Source organism: Haliaeetus leucocephalus, unplaced genomic scaffold, assembly GCF_000737465.1.
Source record: "Haliaeetus leucocephalus isolate CR32 unplaced genomic scaffold, Haliaeetus_leucocephalus-4.0 Scaffold206, whole genome shotgun sequence".
Classification (NCBI taxonomy): domain Eukaryota; kingdom Metazoa; phylum Chordata; class Aves; order Accipitriformes; family Accipitridae; genus Haliaeetus; species Haliaeetus leucocephalus.
In genome coordinates this window covers 6,781,359-6,807,505 of record NW_010972642.1, presented here as the reverse complement: position 1 = coordinate 6,807,505, position 26,147 = coordinate 6,781,359, and the positions used below count along the sequence as shown (strand labels likewise).

At 52.9% G+C, this 26,147-nt stretch overlaps 2 protein-coding genes across 3 annotated transcripts in view; both read right to left on the bottom strand.

Moving 5' to 3' along the window:
* The window catches only part of SLC6A12 (solute carrier family 6 (neurotransmitter transporter), member 12), a 46,001-nt gene extending 37,357 nt beyond the window's left edge, over positions 1-8,644 (bottom strand). The window contains exons 1-2 of the mRNA XM_010566211.1: positions 8,552-8,644; positions 3,597-3,679 (exon numbers count right to left, since the gene is read on the bottom strand). The gene's annotated coding sequence lies outside the window, so the exon portion shown is untranslated. The remainder of the gene's footprint in view (positions 1-3,596; positions 3,680-8,551) is intronic.
* Positions 8,645-12,034: 3,390 nt separating this feature from the next.
* SLC6A13 (solute carrier family 6 (neurotransmitter transporter), member 13) overlaps positions 12,035-26,147 on the bottom strand; it is a 32,883-nt gene continuing 18,770 nt past the window's right edge. For both annotated transcript variants that reach the window (XM_010566209.1, XM_010566210.1), the window contains 8 exons: positions 19,836-19,939; positions 16,857-16,981; positions 16,158-16,270; positions 15,874-16,011; positions 14,999-15,101; positions 14,266-14,366; positions 13,644-13,814; positions 12,035-12,538 (listed from right to left, as the gene is read on the bottom strand). In XM_010566209.1, coding sequence (XP_010564511.1) covers positions 12,419-12,538; positions 13,644-13,814; positions 14,266-14,366; positions 14,999-15,101; positions 15,874-16,011; positions 16,158-16,270; positions 16,857-16,981; positions 19,836-19,939 — 975 coding nt within the window. In that variant the 3' untranslated portion in view covers positions 12,035-12,418. The remainder of the gene's footprint in view (positions 12,539-13,643; positions 13,815-14,265; positions 14,367-14,998; positions 15,102-15,873; positions 16,012-16,157; positions 16,271-16,856; positions 16,982-19,835; positions 19,940-26,147) is intronic.

The following is a 26,147-nucleotide window of genomic DNA, read 5'->3' as shown; positions in this document are numbered from 1 at the left end:
TGGCCTGTGTTACAAAAGGAGGGGCAGGAGGACACAGAAAATTCTCTGGTTGCACAATATGAGCCAGCAGTTAGTCGGCAGCTGAAATCCTGCCTTGCATTTTGATGGCAGGAGGCGGGGGCGGTTGTGGGAGCAGAGACAGAAAATCAGGGCTCAGTGAGGAACAGCAGTGCCAAGGTACAGCTTAAGAACAAACCTAGTTAGATTAGTGCGTGGGGGCTGCTACTGGAATAGGTCGTATCTGCAAGATGGACAGGAAAATATTAGCAGAAGTAAGTGCTTTCCAGCCAATCTAAGAGCAGCTACGTGACCGGGGACAGCTGCTTCAACCATGGCTGCTTCCAAACCCAAATGCTGCTGGAGAACGGCTCACTCCAGCTGCAAAAAGGAGAAAAGCAAGGAAAGATGTCGCAAGAGAAAAACTGATCAACTCCAGGACAGCAGTTGAAATTAAAATGCCTTTCATTTCAAGCTGTTGAAAGCTAGTTGGCTTCTTTACACCTTCTAATTAACTTCCAGGTTGTGTGGGCTGTAGGGCATTCTCAAAGCATCTGTTCAGCAAGGTTCATGGGGCACCAGAGGCTGTGACAAGGATCAGATCCTGCTTACATTTTCTCCGATGTGAAACAGGAGCAACGCTTCTGCAGTCAGTGAGTTTGCTGCTTACTGACACCAGCAAGAGTGAGATAAGAAGCAACTGTGAGTTTACTAATGACATGTATATCTGTGATACAAGCTGCAAGGATTATAGAGCACCACCCTTCAGAGCACACACCCCCCAGCTCAGGAGGGGACCAAACGGCTCCTGCCCTGTCCTCCGCTGCCAGGACAGGAGAGCCTCCCAAGTACCTAGCAGTGGCTGGACTTTCCTGAGGATCAGTGGCAAATCCCTTGCTAAAACCAGTGTAGGCTGTTGTTCTCGGTGCCGGTTCAGTCTCTGCCGGTGTCTGTAGCTCACCATCCCTGCTCTGGGCTACAGAGATACAGAGGTGGTTTCTTACTTCAGCCTAGAAAAAAATCAAGACTAACTGATGAAGTCCATAAATAGGGTGTAAATATGATCAGAAACCAGCCTTTACCTTTGCATCACATCAGATGCTCTCGAGACCTCCACTCAGCCCATAGTCTTGTATCCACTGCCATATAGCAGGAGGCCCAGTAGCACGCAACCGTGGCAGATCCATCTTTCTTACAGAGCACCACAGTGACAGGTCTGCAGACACAGAGCCAGGCTGGCCCCAGCCTGGCCCCGGTGGAGCCCCTAGAGCCACCCACCTGGCGGCCAGAGGTGTCTGGCCGAAGTCCTGCAGCTGCGTCAGGCTTGCTCAGAGGTCCTTGTGCACAGCTGGAGCGCGGGGACAGCGCGGCTCCTGTCACTGGCTGGAGGAGCGGAGCAGGTGAACGCCACAGAGGGTGAAACCACGCTGCTCCAGCACCCGCTCTGCAAACAGGCGCAGCAGGGGCATGGCAGGGCAGCGACCTGTGGTGCAGCCCGGAGGGTGCCCCGCAGGGATGGGACAGAGTCCGCAGGAGGGGACACGGTGGCCATGGGGCTGCCGCCTAACCAGGGCAGCAAATTCACGGAGCGAGGCGTGACACCCGGCAGCCCTGGGTAGGTCCGGTGGAGGGAGGGAGGCTGCCAGCCCCCAGCGCTGCGGCTTAGCAGCCTGCTGCTGACCCAGGTCAGCCTGAGGCTGGAGGCCAAGGGGTTAGGGGAGGAGTGGGCAGCAAAGCAGCTACGCTCTGCAGGTTCATGCAGGCCTGCACAAAAATCCGAACCTCTGCAGTGCCTAAAGTCTTAACCTTGCAGTCGCTTCTCTGGGGCTGCTGCTTTGGGGCAGGAAAGCAGAGGAGCCAGCTCTGCGGGCAGCCAACATCTCCAAGGGTCCAGGTGGGTTGGAGGCAGGAGAGCAGTGCAGGGGACTTGGCATCACACTACTCTAGGCACTTCTAGCTAAACTCCCTCAGGCAGGCACATCCTAAGCACAGCCTAGGGGCATTTGCTATCTGAGCGATAAGAAACAGGGAACATGGAGAAAGAGTACTCAAGGGAAACCCTTCCGAAAGGCAGGTGAGGTCATGGCATGACACCTTATATTTTGCCTTCCAGCCCAGAGGACGAGGGGAGCCAACAGCTTATTTGGCAGAGCCCGGTGCCTCGGCACAGATGCATGCACAGCCATCACAGAACAGCAGAGCAGTGCCACGTGGGCTCCGCACCATTATTGTCCCTGCACCGAGGTCCCTGTTCAGCCCTGCACAGGGAGCCCAGCACCCCACACCCTGCTTAGGTGCAGGCTGGGGATCTACCTGGCTGAGCCTGGGCAGGCTCAGCCATCTCCAGTTGGTGCACAGGACAAGGCACCTCAGGTGAAATTGGGACAGGCAGAAGCGTGTGGGATTATGACTAGCAGTGCCGTAACCCCTTCCTAGCAGTCCCTGCTGTAATGCTGCATTGCAATGCAATGGGACTGCATCCCACCTGCACCCTCCAAGAGGCGAGGTATCTGCTTTCCAACCTGGGGCACCAAAATTTTCCTATAGCCCTGCCCAGGAGCATGGGCAGGTAGAGATGCGGCGCAGGGCTCATTAGCCTGCCCTCTGCAAGGACCACGGACCACATCTGCACCCATGAATCCAGCAAAGGTGGGCTGTTGCAGAGCTGCAAAGGTCAGGTCCAAGGTTCAGCCTCTCGTATCAGCAGTTGTTGAAGAGGAAAAACTGGGGCAATGGCATTTCCAATAGCATTGGATGAAAGCCCTGATAGGTAGTGATTACTTTAAAAGCATTGTTGATTTAAGGAGACACAGATCAGGTGTTATGAAACCCCCATGTGTTCTGCCTGGGTTTGTTCACAAATATGCCCACAGATCCCCAGAGTTTAGCACATGCCCAAACTGTGCTGTCTCCCTGCCTCACCCCTACACAGCAACAAATTTAATGAAGCCTCTAAGGCAAAAAGGAAAAGGAGCACACTTCCAGGCACACCTTTTAGAGCTGCAGCCCCCAAGTCAATGTGCCAGGGCTGGCACCTCTGCAGGGCAGCACACGAGGAGAGAGAGTCACTGCCTCGCATTTGCAGGAGCTGAAATGCCTACAGCCTACCTCACCCCTAGCACCTTTCCTCCTGTACCTATTATCACCTAGCCATCGCTACCCTTCTTCCCCACCCCTGCCTGGCCCACTCTCATCTCTCTTCTCAATCTTTCTGCTGTTTGAGTCCTTTTCTTTCTCTCTCTCTGCTGCTGCAACCTTCAGTACCAATTACCCATCCTTCAGGCATCCCTTTGCTCTGCAGCTTCCTGGCAGCCCCCCAGCAGCATCGCTGCCTGTCCTCTCCTATAAGAACCATTGAAAGAAAAACCTCTTTCCTGGGTTGATCCAAATTGATTATTTGCTCCCTATCCTGCAGCTCTCTCTTCCTTTCCGTAATGTTGGGAAGCTTTTCCCCTTTACAGTTTTGCTGGCCCACTCACCAGAGCACGGCAGGCAGCTGGCACATAGCAGCTGGCTGCGGGAGGACCGGAGACACGGGCGCTCCCAGTGTGACACGCGCATCCAGCCAGATTTGCTCAATGAGCCAACACCGAACTCACCTGAACCCAGTGCAGGTCTCCCCCAGGTAAGCCCGTCCTGTCCTGTCCTGTCCTGTCCCACTGGAGTCCAGGCAGGGAATCCACTGAGTGCCAAAGAGATACAGGAAGAATTAAGGCAAAGACTCCCCTCTCTCCTCCTCCCGTCCCTCCCCCTCACCAGCTCCCCCCACCAGGTTATCACCCAGCTCACGTGTGGGTGGTGGGATGGCAGAAAGGGAGGAGTATGGGGCGGGAGTACTTTCTCCCCAGCTCCCTTACAACATACACCTCTCCAGACCTTGAACTGTGGCCCTGACAGGAAAGCAAGAAAAGAAAGCAACCACTGTCAGGCAGGGTGAAGGCCCAAAGTTTGCAAATATCGATGACAGCAGTCAGTGGAGTGACTCCAGGTCCTCTCGGCCTCAGCAGGAGGGAGGTCTCCGCTTGCAGACCCCATTGCATGGCCCAGGCTGGCTGCCACATGTCCCCACTGCTCTGGGGCTTCAGCAGTTTAGTGGGATAGTGGCATCTCTTAAAATCATCCTGCAAATGTGCAGAATGAATCGCCTCCATCTCCAGGGAGCACTACACTGAACCTCTTACAGTGGCCAAGCTCAAGGTTCACCAACACCATCAGGTCGATGGAGCAAAAGGCAGAAAGCAGGTGGAGGGGGGACATTTGTCCCAGGCTCTCGCAGACCCCTCTGTGCCTGTGCCATATGCTGCGAATGCAAACACAGCTCATAGGAGAGAGCTCTGTCAGCAGGGAGAGATGCTGCTGGAGTCTTTATTTTTACAGTGTCTGTGTGCTCACTAGAAGTGAGCAATCCCTCTGTGCTTTTGCCCTGCCAGCTTGCTTTCTATCCACCTCAGCCCCAATGCACTTTTCCAGGGCTTCTTGTGACAAACACCAGCAGCAGGCATTCCAGTTATGCCATTTTTCTCAAGACAGTTCAGCTCAGATACTTTTTTTAACGTTATGTTTAATGCTATTACTGTTTTGTCTTTTGCTTTGTCTGTTAACGTGCCTACCAAATTCCTATTGACCTTTTCACGTACTCATGTGGTCAAACCACAGCAGCGTGCAGGATGGAAGCTAGGACACATCCAGCACATGCTCCGACCTGCTTGCTTGTGTCAGAGCTCACCAGATGAGCATCCTCCAGCCCCCTCAGTGGGAAACCTGGGAACTGACAAAAGCCCTCACCTCTGCAGAGTGGGGAAGCGGTAGGTTCACAAGCCTGCACACTCTATAGAGGTCGTTTGTAATGTTTTCTCAAAAAAATCCTCCACGGGTGCCAGATGCCAGTGAATCAGGCCACATTAGAGCATGCTGGATTGCCCTGGGGACAAGGGATGCTGGAGACGTGCGTGAAGGGAGTCACCCTTGTGCCTGGTGGGATCCTCAGGATAAACCACTGAGGCTAATACCAGAGGCAGTAGGGGAATATGTCTCCTTCTATTTTGGGGGTGTTTATTTACTACCTCAGCTGACACTGGGGGCAGCCAGTCTGAGACTACGCTGCTGGGGAGTGCAAATAGGGGGCAGAGCAGCTCATGGTGAGCACTGGGGGACGTCCTGGGGCTGGGAAGCTCTGAGCCAACCCAGCCCTGTCCCAGAGGCCCCAGTCGGGCAATGGGGCCATGAAAGCAGAGGGCTGGGGTGGCAGCTGGAGCAGGCAATACCTCTTCGCAAGCAGCCAAAGACCATGTGCAATACCCTGTTTCCAGGATTAAACTTTCCAAGCGTGCCACTTTTCAAATCCCTGGCTTTCACCTACCATTTGGGCTGGTTGAGTGGATTGGTCCCATACCCAAAGAAATACAAGCTGATTCTTCCCTTGCATGGGGTGGGATCAGTGTCAGAGGGGCCAGGATCCATCTTCTGCCTTTTGGGGGCTGTCTCTGAAGTCTGGAAAGACTGCAAGGTGAACATCATGTGCTTGCTACACAACACAGGCACTGCACTGCCTCCGCATCCCTCCTAATGAAGGACAGTGCCGCTGCCCGTCCTGCCACAGAGGACTGGTGTGACCCAGCACAGCTGGAGGAAAGGTGCAGTAGAGGTTATCCAGATATGAAAAGGGGATTGAGATAAGCCTAAGTAAGCAGAGCTGACCTAAAAACTTGATTTATCCACGCTGAAGTGTTTCACAGGAACATCAGTTTTTTGCAAAACTGTAGATGGCAAATGACCTGTGACATTAAGATAAAACAAGAAGAAAGTCAACCTAAATGAGAACTTTATCTAGCAATGTGTGAAAATCATTCTCCAGAAGGAAAAAAGGCTGCTATTTCTGCTTTCCAGCCCAGAAGTTACACTCAGGCTTCAGAGTTTCCGACCAGGCAATAATTTACTGTGTTTTTAAAACCTGCTATGGGCATGGGGCACCTTTATCCCACCACAGCAGCCTCCACGTGAGGGATTGCGCTAGTGTGACAGCCCAGACTGAAAACCAGAAATCACCTCCTGGCCTTCTCAGCTGTGTGGGTATGGACTGTGGTCAGCCCCATCCCGGGAGAGGGCAAGTGAAGGGGTGACGCACTCCCTGATCGCTAATTGCCACCTTCACTGGCAGAGACAGCCCCAGAGCAGGCACCCTGGGCTGCCCAGCTGTGTAGGTAGGACAGGGCTGCTAAAGGACGCGGCAATCTGACTGCAGGTCTCCCCACCGCAGGGGTTCCTCCTCCACCATTTCCACAGGCAGAGGCAGCTTCCCACAGGGTCTACTAGAGGGATTATGTGGCAGGATGCAAATTTGCGAGCAAGGCCCAAGGAGAGGAGCCATAGCCAAGGCTCAGCCAGCACAGGGGACAGACACCAGCAGGGATCAGCCTTGGGAGCTTCTGGGGGGGATAAATGCCAGCCCCAGGGAAGGTGTCTTGACACAGGGATACAGAGGGAGGGGAAGAAGCAGCCCTGCTGGCAGCAGGGATAGGGAGTGTATGGGTGAGGCTGCTCTTAAACTCTCCATCCCCAAAAGGGAAGCGCTGTTTGCAATAAATCCTGGAAACATTCAAAGCACCCCCCCTTCCCAGCCCATCCCCAGGCAGCATGAACCCCTCTCAGAGCTGGGACCCCCACCGTGTGCGGGTCTGACACCGGCAGCACCCAGCTCTCCATAGCCCTCCCCACCGTGCATCCCAAGGCGTTTTGCGAAGGAAGGGATGGCAGCATCCAGTTTTGCAGACAGGAACACCAAGACAAGAGGAAGCCCCGTTGCTGTGCCCGAGGGTGCATGGGAGGAATGGGAAAGCACTGCTGTCCCACCACACAGAAGGACCTGCTCCCTCTGCACCTGCCAGCCCAGAGCCTGCCGCACAGGTTTCCATCCCCTCCTGTCAGCAGAGGGGGAAAACTCTCCTCAAAATGACCTGATTCCCTCAACCTGCCAGGCCCAGGGCAGCTGGAGACCAGGACTCAGCCTGCCGCACCAGCCTTTGCCCTAATGGACAGCTAACCCCAACCTCAGAGATGTCCTGCACCTCCGCAAAGGTCTCCTCCTCCCCACCCCACTCACTGCCTGCCAGCTGGCACTGCACCTTTGCCTCCTTTTTTACCTTCCCTTTTCTTTTCTCAGAGCACATGTTGACTTTTCCCATTATTTGGGTCTCCCCTCCCTTTTGGCTGGCTCTGACAAGCCTGCCAAAGAGCCAGCCCAGAGCAGCAGGCTGCCAACATCAGCCCACACCGGGGCCACGCTCCCTGGCAGCAGCCAGCCCCAGGCCCCACGATGCTTCCCTCCTCCTTGAGCCAGCAAGACACAGAGCTTTGAACCAAAAATTAACCCCTCCTCACCACAGCCCAGCTGCTGGGAGAAGTCTGTCGGTGTGACACCCTACGGGTACATCCGAAACGTGCTCCTGCTTTCCAAACGTTAGGGGCTGCGGGAACCAGGCATTGGGTTTTGTGCGGGAGACAGAGGAGCCTGCAGCCCTGGCTGCCCCCCTCGCTGGGCAGTCTGTGGGACAAGCCACCACTGTCCTTGCTCGTCCAGACTAATCCCACCTCTTGACACCTTTGCTAATGACATGGGAAAAACACTGGTTCCCCCATGGGCACAGCGCAGCTGCTTCTTTGGTTGGGAACTTGCCTAGCTGACCGAATTCTGTGTTTGCAGAGGAGTTTCCCCTAGGCATTTGTATAATTTATTTTTAATGTTTATGGCTAATTTCTGCTTAAGTAAGCCTGTGACTGCCTGCAACAGTTTCACCATAACTAATCACAAGTGAACATAACCAAAGTAACAACTGCTAACGAGGCCCCACAGAACCGTGATGGGCTCCAGCAGCCACAGCACCACTCCTGTGCCAGGCTCCTGGAGAAGAGGAAGCTGTCAGGAGCCTCCACCTTTGGAAGTATGAGCAGGGTGAGACATTCCCTATTTTACAGCATCCCCAGTGTGGGAGAAGATGAGGCAAGGGCAAATGGCTTCGGAGCCCAGTGTCAGCAATAGAAGTGGTCAGGAGGGAGGATTAGCGATGCTGGGGAGACGTCTGTGGTCTAACAGCCTCTCTGAGTCTAACAGCAATGCTCGCTGTTGACCAGAGACCAAGGAGAACCACAGGAAAAAGGCAGGCAGAGGGCAGGTGGGTACGTGCCTGCTTGCTCCTGCTCGCCCTCCCTTCCTCAGGGCAGCTGAGCCTGTTGCTGTGGGATGTGTTGTGACAGCAAACACCTCCGATACACAAGGGCACAAAGGACAAGGTCAGTCTGCGGGGACAGCAAAGCGCATGTCCCTGCCCAAAGTGATGTGACTCTGGACAGGTCAGATGGAGAAAGAGGTAACCGAGTCACTGGTAACTTCAAAAGTAACGACTTCCCGAATCCGTCTTTGTGCTCCCCCATGCACGCTTTCCTTATCTGCGCTGTGCAGATCCCCATCCTGCAGGCTGCTAACCACATTAGCAGACAAGGACTCAGCCAAATACCCTGCTCTAAGGGATATGCTCATTTGCAATGGCCTGCAGGACACACTGAACAGATTATTTGGGGATCTCTGCTTCACAGGATTACATATCCCACATGTTAAGATGTCAATCTTACTCTGTTCTCTCCATTTATGCGCCATGGCCTGTCTTCTCCCCACACATCCACCTTTATTGTCACCTAAACACACAGCACAACTTAAACTGCATGATTCTTCAATAGCCACAGAAAACTGTCTTATATATCACTAGTGGCAAATGGATAAGGACCCCTCACTCAGGGCATCTGTTCAAACACGCTGGGAGCCCCAGGGTTTGGGCTGCTCCCCACAGGAACAGACGCATCCTGGTCCACAGGTCCGTCCCCAAGATCTGAAGTCACTCCCCTGCCCTCAGTGGTCATCTCCATCCATGGAGGAGGACAGCAGCATCAACAGTATCTCGATGCCCAGTTAGGGGGCTGAGACTCTTCCCCAGGCACCACTGATAAAAGCACCACAGTATGGGAAAAGCAGAGCCTGGTTTTCATGGACAGGTGAACAGAAAGGTCAGTCATCCTCTTCAAGCACTAACAACCCAGGACAGGATCTCAGGGACTTCTTTATTTTTATGTGAACTTCTCATTTGAAACTGGGGAAAAAAAGAAAAAAAAAAAAAACCAAACGAAAAAACACCATGAAAAAAATGGGTCTTTAATCTCATCCCCATTTTTCTGAAACTAATGAGTTGAATTCTGAGGCTAAGTTGCAGATTTTGGATTCTGAAGGTGGAAAATTTCCAACAACCACACATTTCCTGTCTCAAGGGACGTCAGCATCTCCCCAGGTGGAGAAGGTATGAGTAGGAGTAAATTCCACAGACTGCAAGAAGAGCAGCACTGCGCTGATCTTGAATGTAATGAAAATCCCTTTCACCATATTCCAAATCATGAGCAGTCACCATATTCCAAAATCTCCACATTCTGAATTTCACCAAAATTCCCTCTAACTGTGGGGCCTTAAAAAGTACTGTGAAAAACGTCATGTCTGGAAGTTTAAAATACATTAATTTCAGATTTAGTCCAACAACCTTCTCAATGAGCAATACAGAATATACTCGATTCATATTTCAAGCCAGGCATCATAGGTTCCAATACTTTGTCCTGAAGTCCTACCAAAATAAGACATTTATTTAAGAATGTCTAGCAAAACCTTTGGTGTTCTTGCTTATCTGACCTGCCTAGCTCATCCAAAGCTTTACAGCAATTGGGTCATGTAGGAACACAGGCTTGGGAGGTTTCCTGGCTCATATATAACCAGATCAATAAACCACATGCCCAATTCACTGGACACCAGACTATTTTGAAACAAAGCAAGTCACAAGCCTTTCAGCAGACTCCCGCTTTGCCTACATGCAGCTGAGCAGGCTTTCTACATCAGCCGTATTTTGGAGATAGCTGTGGACAATTACTATTTTCTATTTGGTTTAAAATACTTTCCCAGTGGGCCAAACCTCTTATAGACATTACTGGAAAATGAAAGCATAGGTTTGTTTAAGATTAGAATGACATGAACAAAAATATCTGTTGCTGAAGCTTCTAGTACGATTGACTCAAAAAGCCAACAGAAAAAAAACCCACTTCTGTATTAAACTTCCATTCACTCATTTCTATGAGTAATTTCTACCAGCCAGTACCATATTCAAGTGGAATGGCAGCTGGGTGGCTCCATCCTCCATCACATCATGGGTCTTTTCCAAAAGGGCCTAGATTTCTATGCTCTTTCCTACCTTCAGCTCACACATGAGCACCATAAAGCACTGTGGCATCTGGGCAATCTGGAGCTTTGAGGCCACCCAGGAAAACTATGACAGCCAGTTCAGCCCTGAGCTCCCGCTCCCCAGCTCTATACCTTCAGCATCACCAGCATCCTCCAGAGGCAGGGGGGGAGGCATGCAGAAACCCAGCGGCTCAGCTTTTGACAGGGAAGGTGCAGGGCTCACCACGGGGCTTCACCCATGGTTGCACGTGCAGCCTAGCAAAGGAACCCAGCCGCCCTCATGTTCTCCTGGAAAATGGACTGGGAAAAGGGAAAATGGGCTGGAAATGAGATGAGGTTTCCACAGGCACGCTGGAACAGAGCCAATGAAGCCCCAGAGGACCACAGACCAGTGGGCTCTCCCTCCTGGAGTTTCAATCTGCACTCTCAGAAACCCTCCCAGCAACAATCCCCCCAGTCCTTGGTGCTCACCAGAGTTTCACAGCCTCCGTGAGCGAAAGCTCATGACCCCTTTCCATCATCGACCTGTCTCCCATCTCAGGTCACCAGGCTCCAACAACACTAAACTGGGGAAAACCAAGCCCAAGAAAACCAAGCCAAATAACTTGCCATTGCCTATAGGTCCTCGGGAACCTAAACCAGTCCTTGCCACAGCCGAGGTCACCGTTCCCTGTGGGACGCAGCTCTCTGCAGAGAAAACCTCAACAGGCGACGAAGGGCGAAAACGCCCACCCAGGTCATCATGACCCAGGAGAAAACCCCCTCCCCAGCCCTACAGCCGGTGACCAGGCTGCCACCGACCCTCAGAGCGAACAGCCCCCCAGCTCAGAGGATCCTCCGAAGCGGGCGGAGCGGGGGGTGCCGGCCGGCTGCGGGGGTGCCCGCTGCCCCCCGCGGGGACCCCGGCCGGCGCTGCGGCGGTGGGTGAGGTCCTGGGGCCACCTTGTGGCTAACGGCGCGGATTGCTTTCAGTCGCGTCTTCCTCTCCCCGCGGCACCGGCAGCCTTGGCCGGAGCGCGGTGCCCACCCGTGTCCGCGGGCGTTTCGGGAAGCCGAGAGCCTCCGGCCGCTCGCTCGGCTCTGCCCGGGCTCCAGCTTCCTCGGGGTTTCCTGGGAGCCATCCAGCCTCCCGGGGTTACGTGTCCTCTGGCTGCCCTCCTCGGATGCTGGGGCTACAGCACTTAAAACACAAGCTCTTTGATTTTATTTTTTTTTTTTTTTACCCAAACAGCCTGGAAACGAGGGGCCCTGTTTGTTGACATAACATGCAGATCCCGCTTCAGCCACGCAGCCCTTCTTCCATATGCAGGAAAACCAAAATGACGGGCTCTAGAGCACCTGGAAGGCAGTCAGCACAAAAAAGACACAGACCTGCAGAGACGAGGGAAAGTTTCCCATAATCCTTCACTTGCATGAAGAAAATGCAAACCCACGCGCTTCTCAGACCCCGGGAATAGCCCAGTGACTCATCAGCCAGATGACTCTTTTGGCTGCGATCTGGCAATGGCTCCAGCGGAAGGTGGCATTGTGCTCTCTGCTTCACCTCGGTACCCCAGGCCTACCACTTATGGGGGCCTCCAAACCAGTGTTCCCTGTTTTCCTTCCTACCCTAACCAAGCTTCCTCTCCTCTGGCCGCCCTCCCATACCAATGTCCCAGTGCAACAGAGATCCGGACCTGAATGCCCAGCACAGCTCCACTAACACACATCCCGCCTAACATGCTGTGAGCAGGGATGCTGGTGAGACAAAACTGAGACAGAGCAGATCTAGAAGGGAAGAACAAAGATTTAATGGAATGAATGGAAATGCTCCCAAAGTCCACACTGGAGCCGCATCTCTGTGACTCTCTGACACTCTCCACTCCAGGATCAGTCCTTCCTTTCTGCCCACCAGAATGCGGGGGATGCTCAGGAACACCAGTGCTTGATCTACCCCTTCAGAGCCCTCTCCAGGGAGAGGATTAAGGTGCATTGCTAACTCCACGCAGACCATCTCCACGGCAGCCTCTTCCTCAGCCCTTCAAATCTTCCAGAGAAGGGAGCTCAGGCCCGAAATCCCTCTCTCCTTGGCGAGTGAAGAATCCTTGCATTATCCAACAGGTGGTAAAGGCTGTATAGAAACCGTCCTGGGGGGAGGGAGGGAGAGCCACACTGGTCCTAGCAATGAGATTCGAGTTCTGTCAGCATCAGGAGGCCAGCTCTGGTGGAGGGAAGGGGATGTCCCGTGCCCGGCCTGGAAGGCAAGTCCTCAAGTGGGCAGGTGAGTTGACGGAGCCTCTGGAAGGCAAAGGCAGGCATTGAACACAGCCACAAGGACAAAAGGTGACCCGGGCCCTCCGCTTCCAGTCATGGGTATCATTTCAGCCAGCCAGGCAAGGCTGCAGGTCTGTTCCCTAAATGCCAGCGATGTCCCAAATAAGGACAGTCAGCACTTCAGAAACTGAGGGGATAAACTCATCTTTCAACCACTTGTCCCAAGACAAGTACTGAGCACGTGAGAGACTTGAGACACAGTAGGAAAGCTCTGTCCTCCATTTGCTCCATGCCAGGGCTAGAAAGCAGTCCAAGGAAAGGTCGGTGCCCAGGTGCCTCCAGGTCATCCCCTCCACCGGCACAGACTGCAAAGGGAGAGCCCGTGCACACAGGTTTGGCTTTAACTGGGACAGCAAGTGTATAAGGAGCTACCCTCTACATCATGCAGTGTGATCCTTGCTGTGCTCCTGCAGCTGTGCCCACTCCTCCCTGTCCATGCTGGACACGGCGATGAGGGGCACATTGCTGTCACAACCCATTCCTGAGCACTTGCTGGAGGCAGAGAACAGGTGGGATCCTGGGGTATCAGGATGTCTGTGAAACTTCCAGTGAGCCATGGCGGGGACAAGACGCTGTCTGGAGTAAGGTCTGCTTTGCCAGGTCCCTGGCTCTCCCAAGGCACGTTCAGGGCAGCCAGCAATGGGTCACAGCAGCTCCAGGAGCTGGGCAGGCTCAGGCCACTGACACTCAGCTGCCTGCAACACTCATGGGATCTGGAGCTTTCTAAAAGCAAGGCCCCAAACCTTAGTCATGGGCAGCCTCCAAACTGACTCGAGGCACTGGAGATCATCTTTATCCTCTCCATCTAATGAACTTTTTCCTAGTGGTGCTTGCAAAGACACAGAAGCAATAAACAAAGGGCACCAAGAGGCCACAGCCAGCTTGGAGCAGCCCTCCAGCCAGGCAGAACTTAATAAAACCAACAGTCAGTTACAGAAATGGACTCATTCAATCGATTTATTCTAGGCTCCCTGCTAATTAACCTGCAACACACAAATGATCCCCCTGCAAGGCTGGACTTCAACACAGAAGCACAGCCTATGCCCTGATCCCAGAGCACCAGCCTCACCTCTCTAAGGGAGCCTTTGATGGTGGAGAGTTTGTAGACGATCCAGAGAGGGATGCACACCATGGAGGAGAGGGCTAGCAGCCAGCCCAAGGTGTCTCCCCACCACGGGTACACATACTTCTTGTTGTAGGTCAGCGGGGTATATTTGATCAGAGAAAACAGGAAGGTTGCCTGGCAAGGTAGAAGAGACCAAAAGAAAAAGAGCATAAAGATCAACAGCATTAGTCAAGAGAGGTCTTCCTTGTGAGTCCACATCTGTGCAGGGTCTCATGGTAACAAAGGTCTTCCCAGGACAGCAACAGAGGAGACGCAAGTCAAGCAAGCTTTGCTGGGACAGCCCCCATGTGCAGCACTGGGCATGGCAGCAATGAGCTCACCCCACCAGCCGACTCACCCCACCTCTATCACTGCTGAGCCAGACCCCTCTCCCCATTGTTTAGCCCCATGCCTGGCCCCCAAAGCCACAAACACACAGAACAGGCTCCCATAGTACAGGCCAAATAAACCCCTATACATACACACACCTGCATATCCCTCTGTATATATGTAGGCATCTGTACCTCAGAGGCACCTAGGTCTGCCCATCTTCCCCCCCAAAGCTCCTCTTCCTATGGGCCCTCACCATGCAAACTGCTGGAGTGATGAAAAGCCAGCAGTATTTGATGATGGGCCATGGCCGGTAGCCAATCATATCTTCAATGTTATCGTAGAAGCGCTCAGCACCTGCGAAGGAGAAGGATGCCTCGCTGTTACCAGGGAAGGAGAGCAGCAGGGTCTGTATGTCCGGGGTCCTGCTTCACAACTGTTTGGGTACTCCCCAGAAGATGAGGCAATAACCTCAGCATAGCTGACAGCCCTGTCGGGGAGCTTGCCAGGAGTGTGGCCAGCTTTAGTCTTTGTCCTGGACTAACATCCTCTCGCCCCAGAACAGCCCAGTGGGTCAACAGAGCCAGCCCCTCCACATCTCCCAGGCTGGGACTTGAACCCAGGTTTTACCCACCCCTTGTGAATGTCAAGGCTGAGAGAGGGCTCTCAAAAATGTTTGAGGGTCTCAGACTCCTCTATGCACAGGTTGGGAAAAGATTTCCCAGCCAGCTCCAAGTCCCCAGGGAAGGAGGACCTCAAAAGCAGGGGCACATAGGAACATGCTGGGGATATCTGCCAAGCAGATCTCCCAGGGCATTGCTGCGAGGAAGCCCCTGCCAACTGAGTCCAGCAGCACCAAAGCAAGGGTTTGGAGGTCTGCCTTGCCCTGCGAAGCAATTGCCAAGATGAGCTATAGACCAGTGTTTTGAAGATGGACCAAGCAAAAGCCTGAGAGACCAGAGCTGGGGACATCCCTTGTTCATACTCACCATAGACCCAGGCGATGCAGAGAGTCTCGAAGATGGCCACAAAGAGCAGGCACATGCCACTGGCAGCATAGTAATCAAAGAGCTGGAAGACATACATCCCACCCTGGGAAGGGCCAAGTGGGCAGCAAGGCGAGGTGGGGAGGGAGAGAGGGGAGATGAATCAGGCACAGGCAAAGAGTGTTGGGCGCCCAGAGGCTGGCAGCCTGGCTGTTTCACTGCCCAGGCTGCAAGGCTATCTACAAAATGGGCCTGTGGGGAAGTCCAGGCACAAAGCTGCAGATGCAACACTGAAGGCAGCTTTTTCAAAACTATGCCCAAATGAAAACAGAAGATGCAAAGAGCATCATGGCAGCGTCAATCCACACACACATATACTGCTAGGAGAAGTTAAAGCTTTTAAACCAGAACAGTTTAACTCCCAGGCAATTAATCAAAACAAGGGAATATATGAGAAATCACTGTAATAGATATGGAGCGCACTCAGGCCCACCAAGTTTCCTTACACCAAGTGCTCGTGTAGCTCCAAGACGAAAGAGAAGGACAAAGGCGCTCCCCTTGCCATGCAACAGCTGTAAAGGTTTGGCTCATGTAAAGATAAATCTATAACTAAAATATGGGCTCTCCAGAGCTCCAATTATCAGTCTTGGCAGGAAAAGTGTCAGGACTCTGACCGACACAAGGGATGAGGGCTGGAAGGGAAAATGCGAACGACATGGGGAGGGAAAGGCAGCCTCCCCCAGGCACTGTGCACCAGGATGGGCCTCACCAGCAAGCTCTTGGCCCCAGCACAGACCCCCACCACCTGCCAGGCCCCCCCCTGCAGGGGGGCACGCAGACCAAATAAGCACCGTGCAGATGGTCTAAGCCCAAAATACCTCTGTAAGCATCACCAACCCGACCAGATAGGAGAGGACGGAGACCAGCAGGATGAGGGTCTCCCGGCGGTTCTTCTTGCGGAAGATGGTGGGGTACATGTCCACAAGAGCTGTGACGAGGCTCTCCACGCAGACAAACTACAAAGAGCAGAGATCCCACCACTGTCAGCCTGTCCTGACCGGCTCCCCAGCCCTGCTGCCCCCACCTCAGCCAAGTTCAAGCCTGTCCCAAAGGGACAGTGGCTTTTGTCTGGCAGGGAACCACCCTGCACCTGCACCTTTACCTGGCTGTCCAGTCCCAGCAAAACAACCATCAGGAAGAAGAAGCATGCCCAGAGCGGGGAGAAAGGCAGCATGACCACAGCCCGAGGGTAGGCGATGAATGCCAGGCCAGGCCCTGCGGGGAGAAGGGCTTTCAGAGCAGGCAGCAGCATAGCAGCGGCATGGCACACCTGGGGCAGACCTGCCCGAGGCAGCCACCCGGCCAAGGCACAACCTGCAGCCATGCAGCCTCTTGCTCCAGTTACACCAGCGGTGTGCGTGAAACCCAGGATCCTCGCGGGGTGGAGGAGCCCAGCAGGAAGGGAGGGAAAGGGGGCACAGCAAGCTCTGGCTGCGTCGCCATCGCCAGGGCTGGGAGCCAGGGAAAGCCTCTGAGCCCAGGGGAGCACAGCACAAACCCGGGCGTACGCCATGCAGGCACCTCACTCCCCCACTGAGAGACAGTGGCTGCCTAACCCTGACCCTTATAGGCAGCTTATATCGGCCTCAATACATGGCCATTGCACCTTAATGTTTCATGAGCGTGCATTTGTTTCTCCCTGGCTTTTGGAGGCAGAAAGTGGAGCTGCCCACCAGGATGGGAACCCGCAGCTGCAATACTGTTTGCCCCAGGGTGGGTATCCTGCGGGCACGCTCCCCTTGCTGAGGGGGGGCCAAAGAACAGCACCCCCGCGGCCCCATCCCACCGCAGCCCCACTCACCCGACTCGGCCACCTCGGCGATGGGCACACCCTGCTCCCCCGCCATGAAGCCCAGGATGGAGAAGATGGCAAAGCCGGCCACGAAGCTAGTGCCGCTGTTGAGGAAGCAGAGGGCCACACAGTCCCTGGGAGGAGGGGGCACAGCGTCAGCCGGGTGAGGGTCCAGGTATGACCCACACCCCAGGGCAGCCCCCGTTCTCCCACCCCAGCCACTGTGCCCACAGCAGGGCCTCTCTCCCAGCACCCTCACAGCTCAGCACCAGGAGCTGCAGAAGGATGATGCCCCAGGGTGGGCAACACAGCAGGATCTCCCCCCCGGAAAAGCCTTCTCCAAGGACAGCATAACGATGCATTCCTCACCTAAGCTCCTCGCTTATGAGATAGTCTTGCTACACATCTAAATGCGTGATTTTTTCCTCTCTCTCCCCTGGGCCTTCCTGTAGCAGAGAGTACCAGAGATGATTTTTGTCTGAGAAGGGGGCATGGGTTTTTTTCCTTAATAGATTTCTCAGACCAGTTACAATCTCCTTGGTTCTCAGCACTACTAGATATCTCCTGGTCCGTGCATTATGAGAAAAAGATGAACAGAGCCATCCAATTTATTTTCTCTGATCTATTCCCTTTTGTCTCTCTTTCATCTCATTCTCATCCATCTACTCTTTAGACTAAACACCTCTTATCTATCCAATTCCTTTCCACGCTCCAGTCTCCCTAGTCCTCTTGTGACTGCAACCCTGGGGACAACAATAACATTTGCAGCATCTTTCAGAGATATTCTGAACCAAACGGAACGCACCCCTTCTGGGATTTCATGGCCCGCTCTGACGTTATTAAATGCTACTCTGCAAATCCAGGTGTCATTTTCTGTATCAGTCTTCAGGTATCTAGCATTTTGGGGGCTTCATGCTCCTCCCTGCACATTAACTAAATCCATTCACAGTCTGCAACCATTTCCAGACAGTACAGTTCAGGCAGAGCCCTTGCGCCATACAAATTCAGATTATTCCTTCCAAAGCACAGCTCTTTGGATTGTCAAGGACTGCACAGCACCTAACACTACTGCTCTGCCTTTGTATGTGGTTTCTAAGGCAGGAGAGCGAAACAGGCCTGCAGGGTGAGCCCCCGCGAATCTCCTGGCTGGTAAGGAGGGTCACGCTCCACCAAGCTCAGCTAACCCAGTGGGAAGCCCGTGCTGGAACCTCGTTTCTCTTGTTGCTATAAACCACCTTTTCTCCACTCAAATTATGTTCTCCATCATTTTATACAAGTTCCCATTTATTTCAAATAGTTTCTCTTCCTTCCTGGTGTTTCTCCCTCTTCCCCTGGAGGTACGCATGACAAGTCAAATGCTCCTTGGAAAGGCATGGGCTGGGAGGTGCTCTGCAGTCACCTGGCAGGTGGAAAGGGGTGTTGTGGTGGAGGGTAGCATGTGAGGAATGGCCAGAGCAAAGAGGTATCTCCAGATTTTCACCTGAAGGGGAGCCAGGGAGCCCTGATGATGTCCCTTACTGCCCCAGAAGGCGAGAAATGGTCTGTTCCGTTTGGCACCATCTTGGACTGCTGCCATACAAACAGTGGTCCATCCTGCCTGCGTCCTCTTCTCTTCCAGGTCACCAAAGGTTACACCTGGCCTGAGATAACTGAGTGGGGCACCACGCTGGTGTCCCTCTGCCCAGTTGAAGCTGGTTCCTGTCTTCCTATGCAAACCAAGGCTGCAGAGCACAGAACCGACTGATTAAACTGGGGCCATGCCTGGGAACAGGCTGCTCAGATGTTTGACATCAAAACTAAGAACAATTGCCCTAGCAAAGCTGAATAGCATAAAGCATTTGTGTTGCAACAGACATGTCTCCCCTTTCTATAACATCTCCCAGCTGCAGCTACAGAAGCTCTTTACAATCTTGCTGCTAAGCAGCTTGTGTCTTCCTCTCCATGTTAACACATCCAGGCTGGAGATGCAGAGGGCTAGTGCTTAAGGACATGCAGCAGGCCAAAGCCAAATCCATTATCTCTTCTTCTCCCAGAGCTTTTTCTCTCAAAAACTCATCTGGGAGAAGGGACATGAAAAGGAAGAGGAGTACCAACCCAGCTGCTGTTGGAGAGGTATCACCGCAGCAGGAGCGAACTTCTAAGGTGAAGAGAAAGATGCCAAACAAGGACTGTGTAGCCAGTGGTCTGCCTGGACCTTCCATGGCAACAACCACAATTTTGAATTTAAAAGGTGGGGGGAGAACCCAGTGCCAGGAGCAACACAGCCAGCAGAGAAAGGGTGGGAAGGCAGGTGGGTAGTTTTACCTAGAGGTGGCCTCCTCCACTCACACTAGCCTTTTACCCCTGGGGATGTAGCTCCAGATGCTGGATACATCTACAGCAAAATTAGTTTATTTTCACCTGACCACTCCAACTTGACAGCCTGATTCTATTCGGCAACATGGCCCATCTCTGTTCAAGGGCAGTCCAGCACAGGGAGAGTATGGAAGAAACAGAAGTTACATCTGCAGGCATATATGTAGACCATAGGCAGCACACAGGAACCCAGAGCACTGACAATTGTGCAAGACACTAGGTCCAAATGAACTTAGGAAGGATAAATCACAAGGTGAAAGGACTCCAGTCTACAGCCATTAGATCTCACAGCTCTGCTTCCCCTATGGCTACTCATGCACCCAGGTAATAGGGGAGGTTGTGATGCGGGCTGGGGTCACAAAGCTAGTGAAGAGGATCTGACTTTGCTGGGTCTCAGCTGGTGTGGAAGAGGGGCTTTGTCATCCATGGCACAGACAGAAAGTTCCCTTGGGTAGAAAGCACAGTGAGCTGGATTTGGGAAGAAAACACGTGGAAAGAGTTTTCTTACATCTTGAATAGAAACAGAAAACATGACACTTCAAAGGGCCAGTAGCCTCCAGCAGTTCACCAGCCTATGTACACTGATGTTCAGGGAGGGGAAGGCTCTAGGCAGCAGAGCCGTGCTCCAGTTACCTGTAGCAGTTGTTATGGTATTTGTTATAGCTGCCCAGAGCTGTCAGGCATCCCAGACAAATTGCATAGGAAAAGAAGATTTGAGTGCCTGCATCCATCCAGACCTGCAAGGGAGATGCAAACACAGGTGAGAAGACAAGGCCAGCACAGAGCACAGACACTGCATGGATGCAAAGAGGCAGAGCCCTGGGGGGCTGCCGTAACGAGCAGAAAGGCCAGTGATCGGGAGGTCAGCAATATCCAGCATTTAGACAAGCCTTTTCTAGGGGCAGGTTATACAGTGCCAGGAATTACAGTGCTCAGTGAGGCACCCATGGGGTGCTAAGAGTGCCAAAGGGAAGGGATGCACCGGGAGCCTTGCAAACCCACAGCACGTATGGCTCTTCATCATTATCTTTTTCTTCCTTGGACAAATCTGCAGAACCCTGTGACTCTCCAGAGCCTCCCAGCAGTGAGAGACTGGATGAACATTTTCCACAAAAGCTGGAGGAGCCGTATGCTAGCAGAGGAGGCTGACTTGATTTGGGCAAGCCCGGTCTCCCACTGAGTGGCACGGGTACGTACAGCTTCTGGTGGTGGCCCTTCTCTCCAAGACCTAATTTAAAGACTCCAAAACTTAAAAGAAAATCAACTGGGGAGTAGAGGAGTACTAGAAATAAACAGAGTTGTTTGCAAAAGACAGCTCCGAAAAGAAAATACAAGAATGCTGTTAGTCCCATGAGGCACCTTTGAACTCTGCTTCACTCTCACTGTCAATAACATGTCCCAGTGCTCCAAGGCTGACATTTGTCAATGCCAAATTTGATCTGAAAGCCTAGCTGTGTGCAGTCACCAATGCAACCACTGCCTTCTGCAGAGAACAGCAAAAGCAGGAAGCAACAGTGAGAAATGAAGAGATGACAAAAATTATTAATTAAACCCTCTGTTTTCTAAGATCTTTCTTCCTAAGGGGTTTATAAAATAGAGATAAGACAATCATTCAGCCAATGCTGAAGGGTAACCACATTCTAGAGACAAAAGAGAAGCTAATCAGTAAAGAAAAGCAGAAGAAAAGTATTACTGGGACAACTTTAATGAGAAAAGTCTCCGTTTGGCTATACCCTCCTTCCCCGGAGTAGTAGTGCTGGTGAGCCCTCAGACAAACACCAGCCTTGCCCCAGGATCCCCTCTGAGAAGAACAGAAGTCAATGGAAAGCACCACAGCGGTTTTGATGACTCCAAATCACACCTGTACCTGTCAGCCAAGACTTCATGTCCTGAGGCAATGGTCACCTGAGCACCTGCCCAGCCACCCCTGTTGCTCAGGCCACCCTCACCAATGCGTGGTTCTGCCTTTCCTCTTCCATACTGGCCAAAGAGCAATCATGCGGTGAGAGGTTTTGTTTCTTATTTACCTCTTCTCCTTCCTAGGCTGATGGGCCTTATGAAGGGATATTATGATCCCATTAGCTGTGATTTTCTAGAGGAAATTCTGGTTTTGGCTCAAAGAACAGCTGCACAGAATGAATCCTCTCCCTGCCCACTGCTGCAAGACCCAGAAGCTCAGTCCACAGGGAGAGAAAGCAAAGCGGTGCTAGGGCTAGGTTCAGTGAAACTGCTCTCCCTGACTGTCCTGCGAGCAATTCAGCTAATGTTCAGCCCAATCGCCTTCTCTTCAGTCTATTGAAACCCTGCTCACCATTTCACAGGGAGGGAGATCAAATCTCTGATTTGTAGAATGGGAAGGGACAGGTGGTGAGGTAGGACTGTGACAGCTAGTTTGAGACACTGAGATGTTGAAAAAGTAATTAATTGACCTCAGTGTATTTTACTTTTTTTGGAGGACCTGCATGGGGAGGTGGGTTTAAAAGAGCAGAGTATTAGTTCATTTTTGCATTTCAAAAAGATTAGAAAAAAAATCAAAGCCCTTTTTATAATTGATTCCTAAAGCATCATCACTCTGTGGGCTGTAAGGGCACAGCCTTCACTTTTCAGCTACTTTTTAGGCACAGCAAGGCACTGAGGTGAGCTGGACCAGCTGACACCTTTGCAGCAGTAATTTAAGCATCTTTGCACAGATCGGGGTGAAATGTTTTGTTAGGTTTGCTTTTTATTTTGCTGTTCATTGCTAGAGCTCTGTTTTTTCATCAAATTCAAGCTCAAATCGCACCCTTTCATGGGTTTTGGAGCCCTTGTATTTCAATTTGTCAAGATAACAAGACTTTTGCCATCAAACTGCCTTCCCCACATTTGCCATAACATTGGACCCAGTTGACAAGTTGCAACTAGATTTAACAGTTGGTAGAAACCTCAAGGATATCAACTACCTACGAATTTCACAACAGCCAGGGAACAGGAAAAAGACAGGAACTCAGCATTCCCCACTGAGCAGAAAGCTACAGGGAGAAAGAGTCAACCAGTGTTAAATATCAGATAAATCACACAAGCAAGAAACATGAGAAAGGTCTCAGTGTCAGGAAAAGAACTGGTGCTTTACCAGCCATGGCAGAAGCCAAATATCAAGACACCAAGTTTCATTAGCTCTGTGGCTTATGAAGTGGCTCACTTCTAAAACTCAGTGATACCCTTGACTGTGTAACAGAGACCAGTGCAGAGTCTGTGGGCTCCCCTCTCCGCTGCCTGCTCTGTCCAGCACAACACCCATGGGGTGCACACTGGGCTGTGTGGGAGCCCAGCCCCACAAGGATATCTTTAGGGAATACAGGACCTGCCTTAGCATTTGAAGCAAGGCAGCCTGTGGCTGAAACGGTAAATAAAGCTAAGCTTGGCTTGCAGCTTATGATCCTACTTAGTCAACATGACTGTGAGCACCAGCTCGGGCTGCATGCAGTTTATTTCCCATTTTAAAAGTTTAGTGCAGCTCTTGGGCCAAAGAAGAAGCCACCTTTGCATCCCTCCCAGTCCTCTGGCACTTCCCAAATTGCTTGGGGGTCAATGGACTGCAACAAGACTGATGCCATAGGTACTGCTGACCCACTAGTGGCAGAGCTGAGTAGCAGCAGCAAGTTCCAGGACTGCAGGATCACTGGGGTCAGTAGGGGCATCAGCCTGCCTGTGGTCCAGCCTCCTCCTCAAGCCTCTCACAAGAAGCACCACTGCCCACCCGGCCCCGTGGGCTCAAGGGGACTACACAGACTACTTGCTTCAGAAAACAGCAACCCAAATCTTCCCTCCCCAACCTGCTACCTGTGCTCATTTCCCTCCCTGCAGTGACTGGGAGAATAGTTTTTTCAGTCCATCCAAGACCCCCCCCTTTCCCTTCTCTGCTGCTGATCAACAGCATCTCATTATTTTAATATTTCCACTCTGACTAAAGGGGCTTGCTCGGGTCAGGCGGGGCTCACTAGGGTCAGTCAGGGCTCTCTTTCCCCTGCAGATAAAAGCATGCTGCTGTTCTCTGGCCACTGCTCCCAAAGAGACTGGTAAAATTTATCCTGTTTAGATTTCACCGGCACATTGGTGGCATGGGTATTTTGATTTGATTGTTGTCTGCAGTTTTCTAAGCCATCCAGTTTATTTAATTCGTAATTCCATTTCCTTGAACATGTTGTTTACTCCAGTTTGTAATAACCTCCTACTCTCTGTTTTTAGCCAAAGCCTTCACACCTGAGCTGCAGTTATCCAAGATGGTTATGGCCTGTGAGAGGACATATTCCTTCACCCCTTAATTTTCTCAGCAATATTTGCTTTATTACATGTACTGAAATTTAATAGCCCCCTGTGCTGAAACAGATCCTTCCTTAGGAAGATCTCAAAGCACTTACAAATAACAGTAAAGACCATTTTCAAGCAAAATGTTATTGAACCCCAGTGTATGTCATACACCAAGTACAGGCACCGTGCTGAGAAGTGCCAAACTGTCCCGATCAGCAAGGAGAGATGGTACAGCACAGAGTGGGTACACGCTGCGTGGAGGGTCATGCTCAGTGTAATGCAGAGCAGAGAGCAAAAACCACTCAAGTCTTGAGCTGCAGTTCAACCAGCATTTCTTTTGCTCCCGGCATCATGGCTCACGAGTCATCCTGTGGCGCTACCCACCAGCCACCCGCTGCTGCACCATGCAAACTCATCGCTTCAGCCCAGCCTTGAAAGGGGAGATCTTGATTCCCAAGATTTCACCTCGAGATGCCCAGGGCACTATTTCCAGATTATTGCCTTTCCCCCTTCATTCAGGACTGGCCCACAGGCCCCAGCCCAATGACCCAGTCCACGTCCCACAGCACTGCAGTGGCACAGGGCTGTGCAGCCCTGGGGTCCTGCTGCAAAGAACCCACCGTTGTGCTGCACAGCCCAGGCCAATGCTTTTCCTCATCCACATTTACCCCAGGAGAGAGGAGGCAGGGAACGAGTCACTGCCATTTCTGTAAAACATTCCCATTCCTTCTGTCCCATCCTACACCCAGCCAGGCATTATCTTCCCAGCCCCAAGCCCTAGCTGCTCGGAAAATACTTCCTTGGGCTCCTTGGGAGTGCAGGATGGGTGCTTTGTTCCCGGTTAATCTCCCTGTGCCGGCACTAAAGGCCTCGCAATGCCTTGCCAGAGAGCACCGACCTCACATAACCCCCACATCTCGGGGCACCTGCCTACCCACAGGGACAGTTTACACCCAGGAGGGCCCTCCTGCTGCTGGGGTTTCTTTAAACACCGCAAGAAAACAAACAAGTTTCTAGTTCATCCCAAAGACCACAGCTGCCTGCCCCAGGGTGGTGTGGAGGGGCGAGGGATGCTCCAAGGGATGCTCCTTGCTGTCTGGGAAGCCGAGCTGTACGTTCCTCCCTGCCCTGCTGCTTGCAGGCGGACAGAACGTCGGCTTTATTCCTTCCTGCTATGTCAGCGCTGAGATCAGACTCAGCAGGGCTGCGTGGCAGCGGCCAGCCGGCCACCCGGGTCCCACGCCGGCAGGGCTGGTGACAGGCGTGGGAGGAGGAGGAGGAGGAAGCCCTGCAAGGTAAATACAGCTGTGGTTCACCCCACGAGGATGTATCGCTCCAGCAAGGTGGAGGAGAGGATGCCAGCCCCGAGCCCCTCCGGTACGCTGTGGGAGCCGCCAGCTCTCCCTCCCTGCTGCCCGGTGCCTGCCCTCTGCCCCCCAGGCAGGGCAGGCAGTGGTGCCTGGGCTTGCAGACCCTCCACAGACCCTCTGCCGGGGCTGGGGGGCACAGGGCCCGGGGCCGGGGCACGAGGACGCGTGGCGGGAGCAAGTGCACGGTGCCAGCGGCAGCCCCGCCGGCACATGCATCCACGCACAGGCGCAGCGGGTCGCCCTCCGGCACGAAAACAAACAAGCTCGCCTTCAGAAAGGGGAAGCGGGGGGCCGGCAACAGCACAAACCGAGCGCACAGGGTCAAGTTAAAGGCTGCTGGGAAAAAAATAAATAAGGGGAACAAATAATATTTAGCAGGCCCACGGTTGCCCTCCCCTCTTGCTGGGAAGCAGCCGCTCTCGCTGGAGCAGCAGCAGGAGGGGCCTGAATTTGGAGAGGATCTGGGGGCTCTGACCCCTTCCCCAGGGTGGCTACAGAGGCCCCCGGTTAACCCGCAGGTCACAGCCCTGCAAGATGCACGCACGTCCTGTCCTCCCTGTGGTAGCCCGAGGGGCTTATCCTCGGCAGAGCCTCGGCAGCAAGAGCTGCTCTGGTGCAAACCGTAAGCCAGACCCTGGCAGCCTCCCTCTCCGGCCACAGGCACAGCAAACAGACCCCAAAGAGCTGGGGGCATCTTCATCTCTTGCTTCCCCTTCCCGCCACATCCATTGGGAAGCAGGAGCCTGTGGGGAGTCTGCAGGGGCAAACACTCTCCAAAAAGCAACCGCCAGGGAAATGGGTGAGAGAAAATGAGAGGGACATAGAGAAGGTTATTTGAAAAAGTAGTGCAGATGAGAGAGGGAGAGACAACGAGAAGCAGAGGTTGGATGAAGGTGATGCTCTGAATTTAGCTGCGCGGACCAAGTCAGGGTGTCCTGGCACAGTGCTGCGCAGGGTCGGGTGTCCGGTGCGGCGGTGAGGACTGCTCGCAGGGTGTCTGCAGAGCTGCGGGTCCTCTGCTCGTCCTCGGCACCGCCAGCGCTCCCCTGCCCCCCGGACCAGGGGCACAGCCCCCGCTGGGGCCTTCAGCACGCCTGGGCTGGATGGAAAGCAGCTCGTAACAGAAAGTTCTTCCTTTATATAAAGACTGGACAAAGTACAAGCACATGCAACAAGGTGGTGGGTTTTCTGGGAATTTCAGGAGGAAAATAAGAGTGGGAGGTTTTGAGAAACATTTGCTGCTTTTCCAGAGAGGGATATGCTCAGAGGCTGCTGAATTTAACTCCTC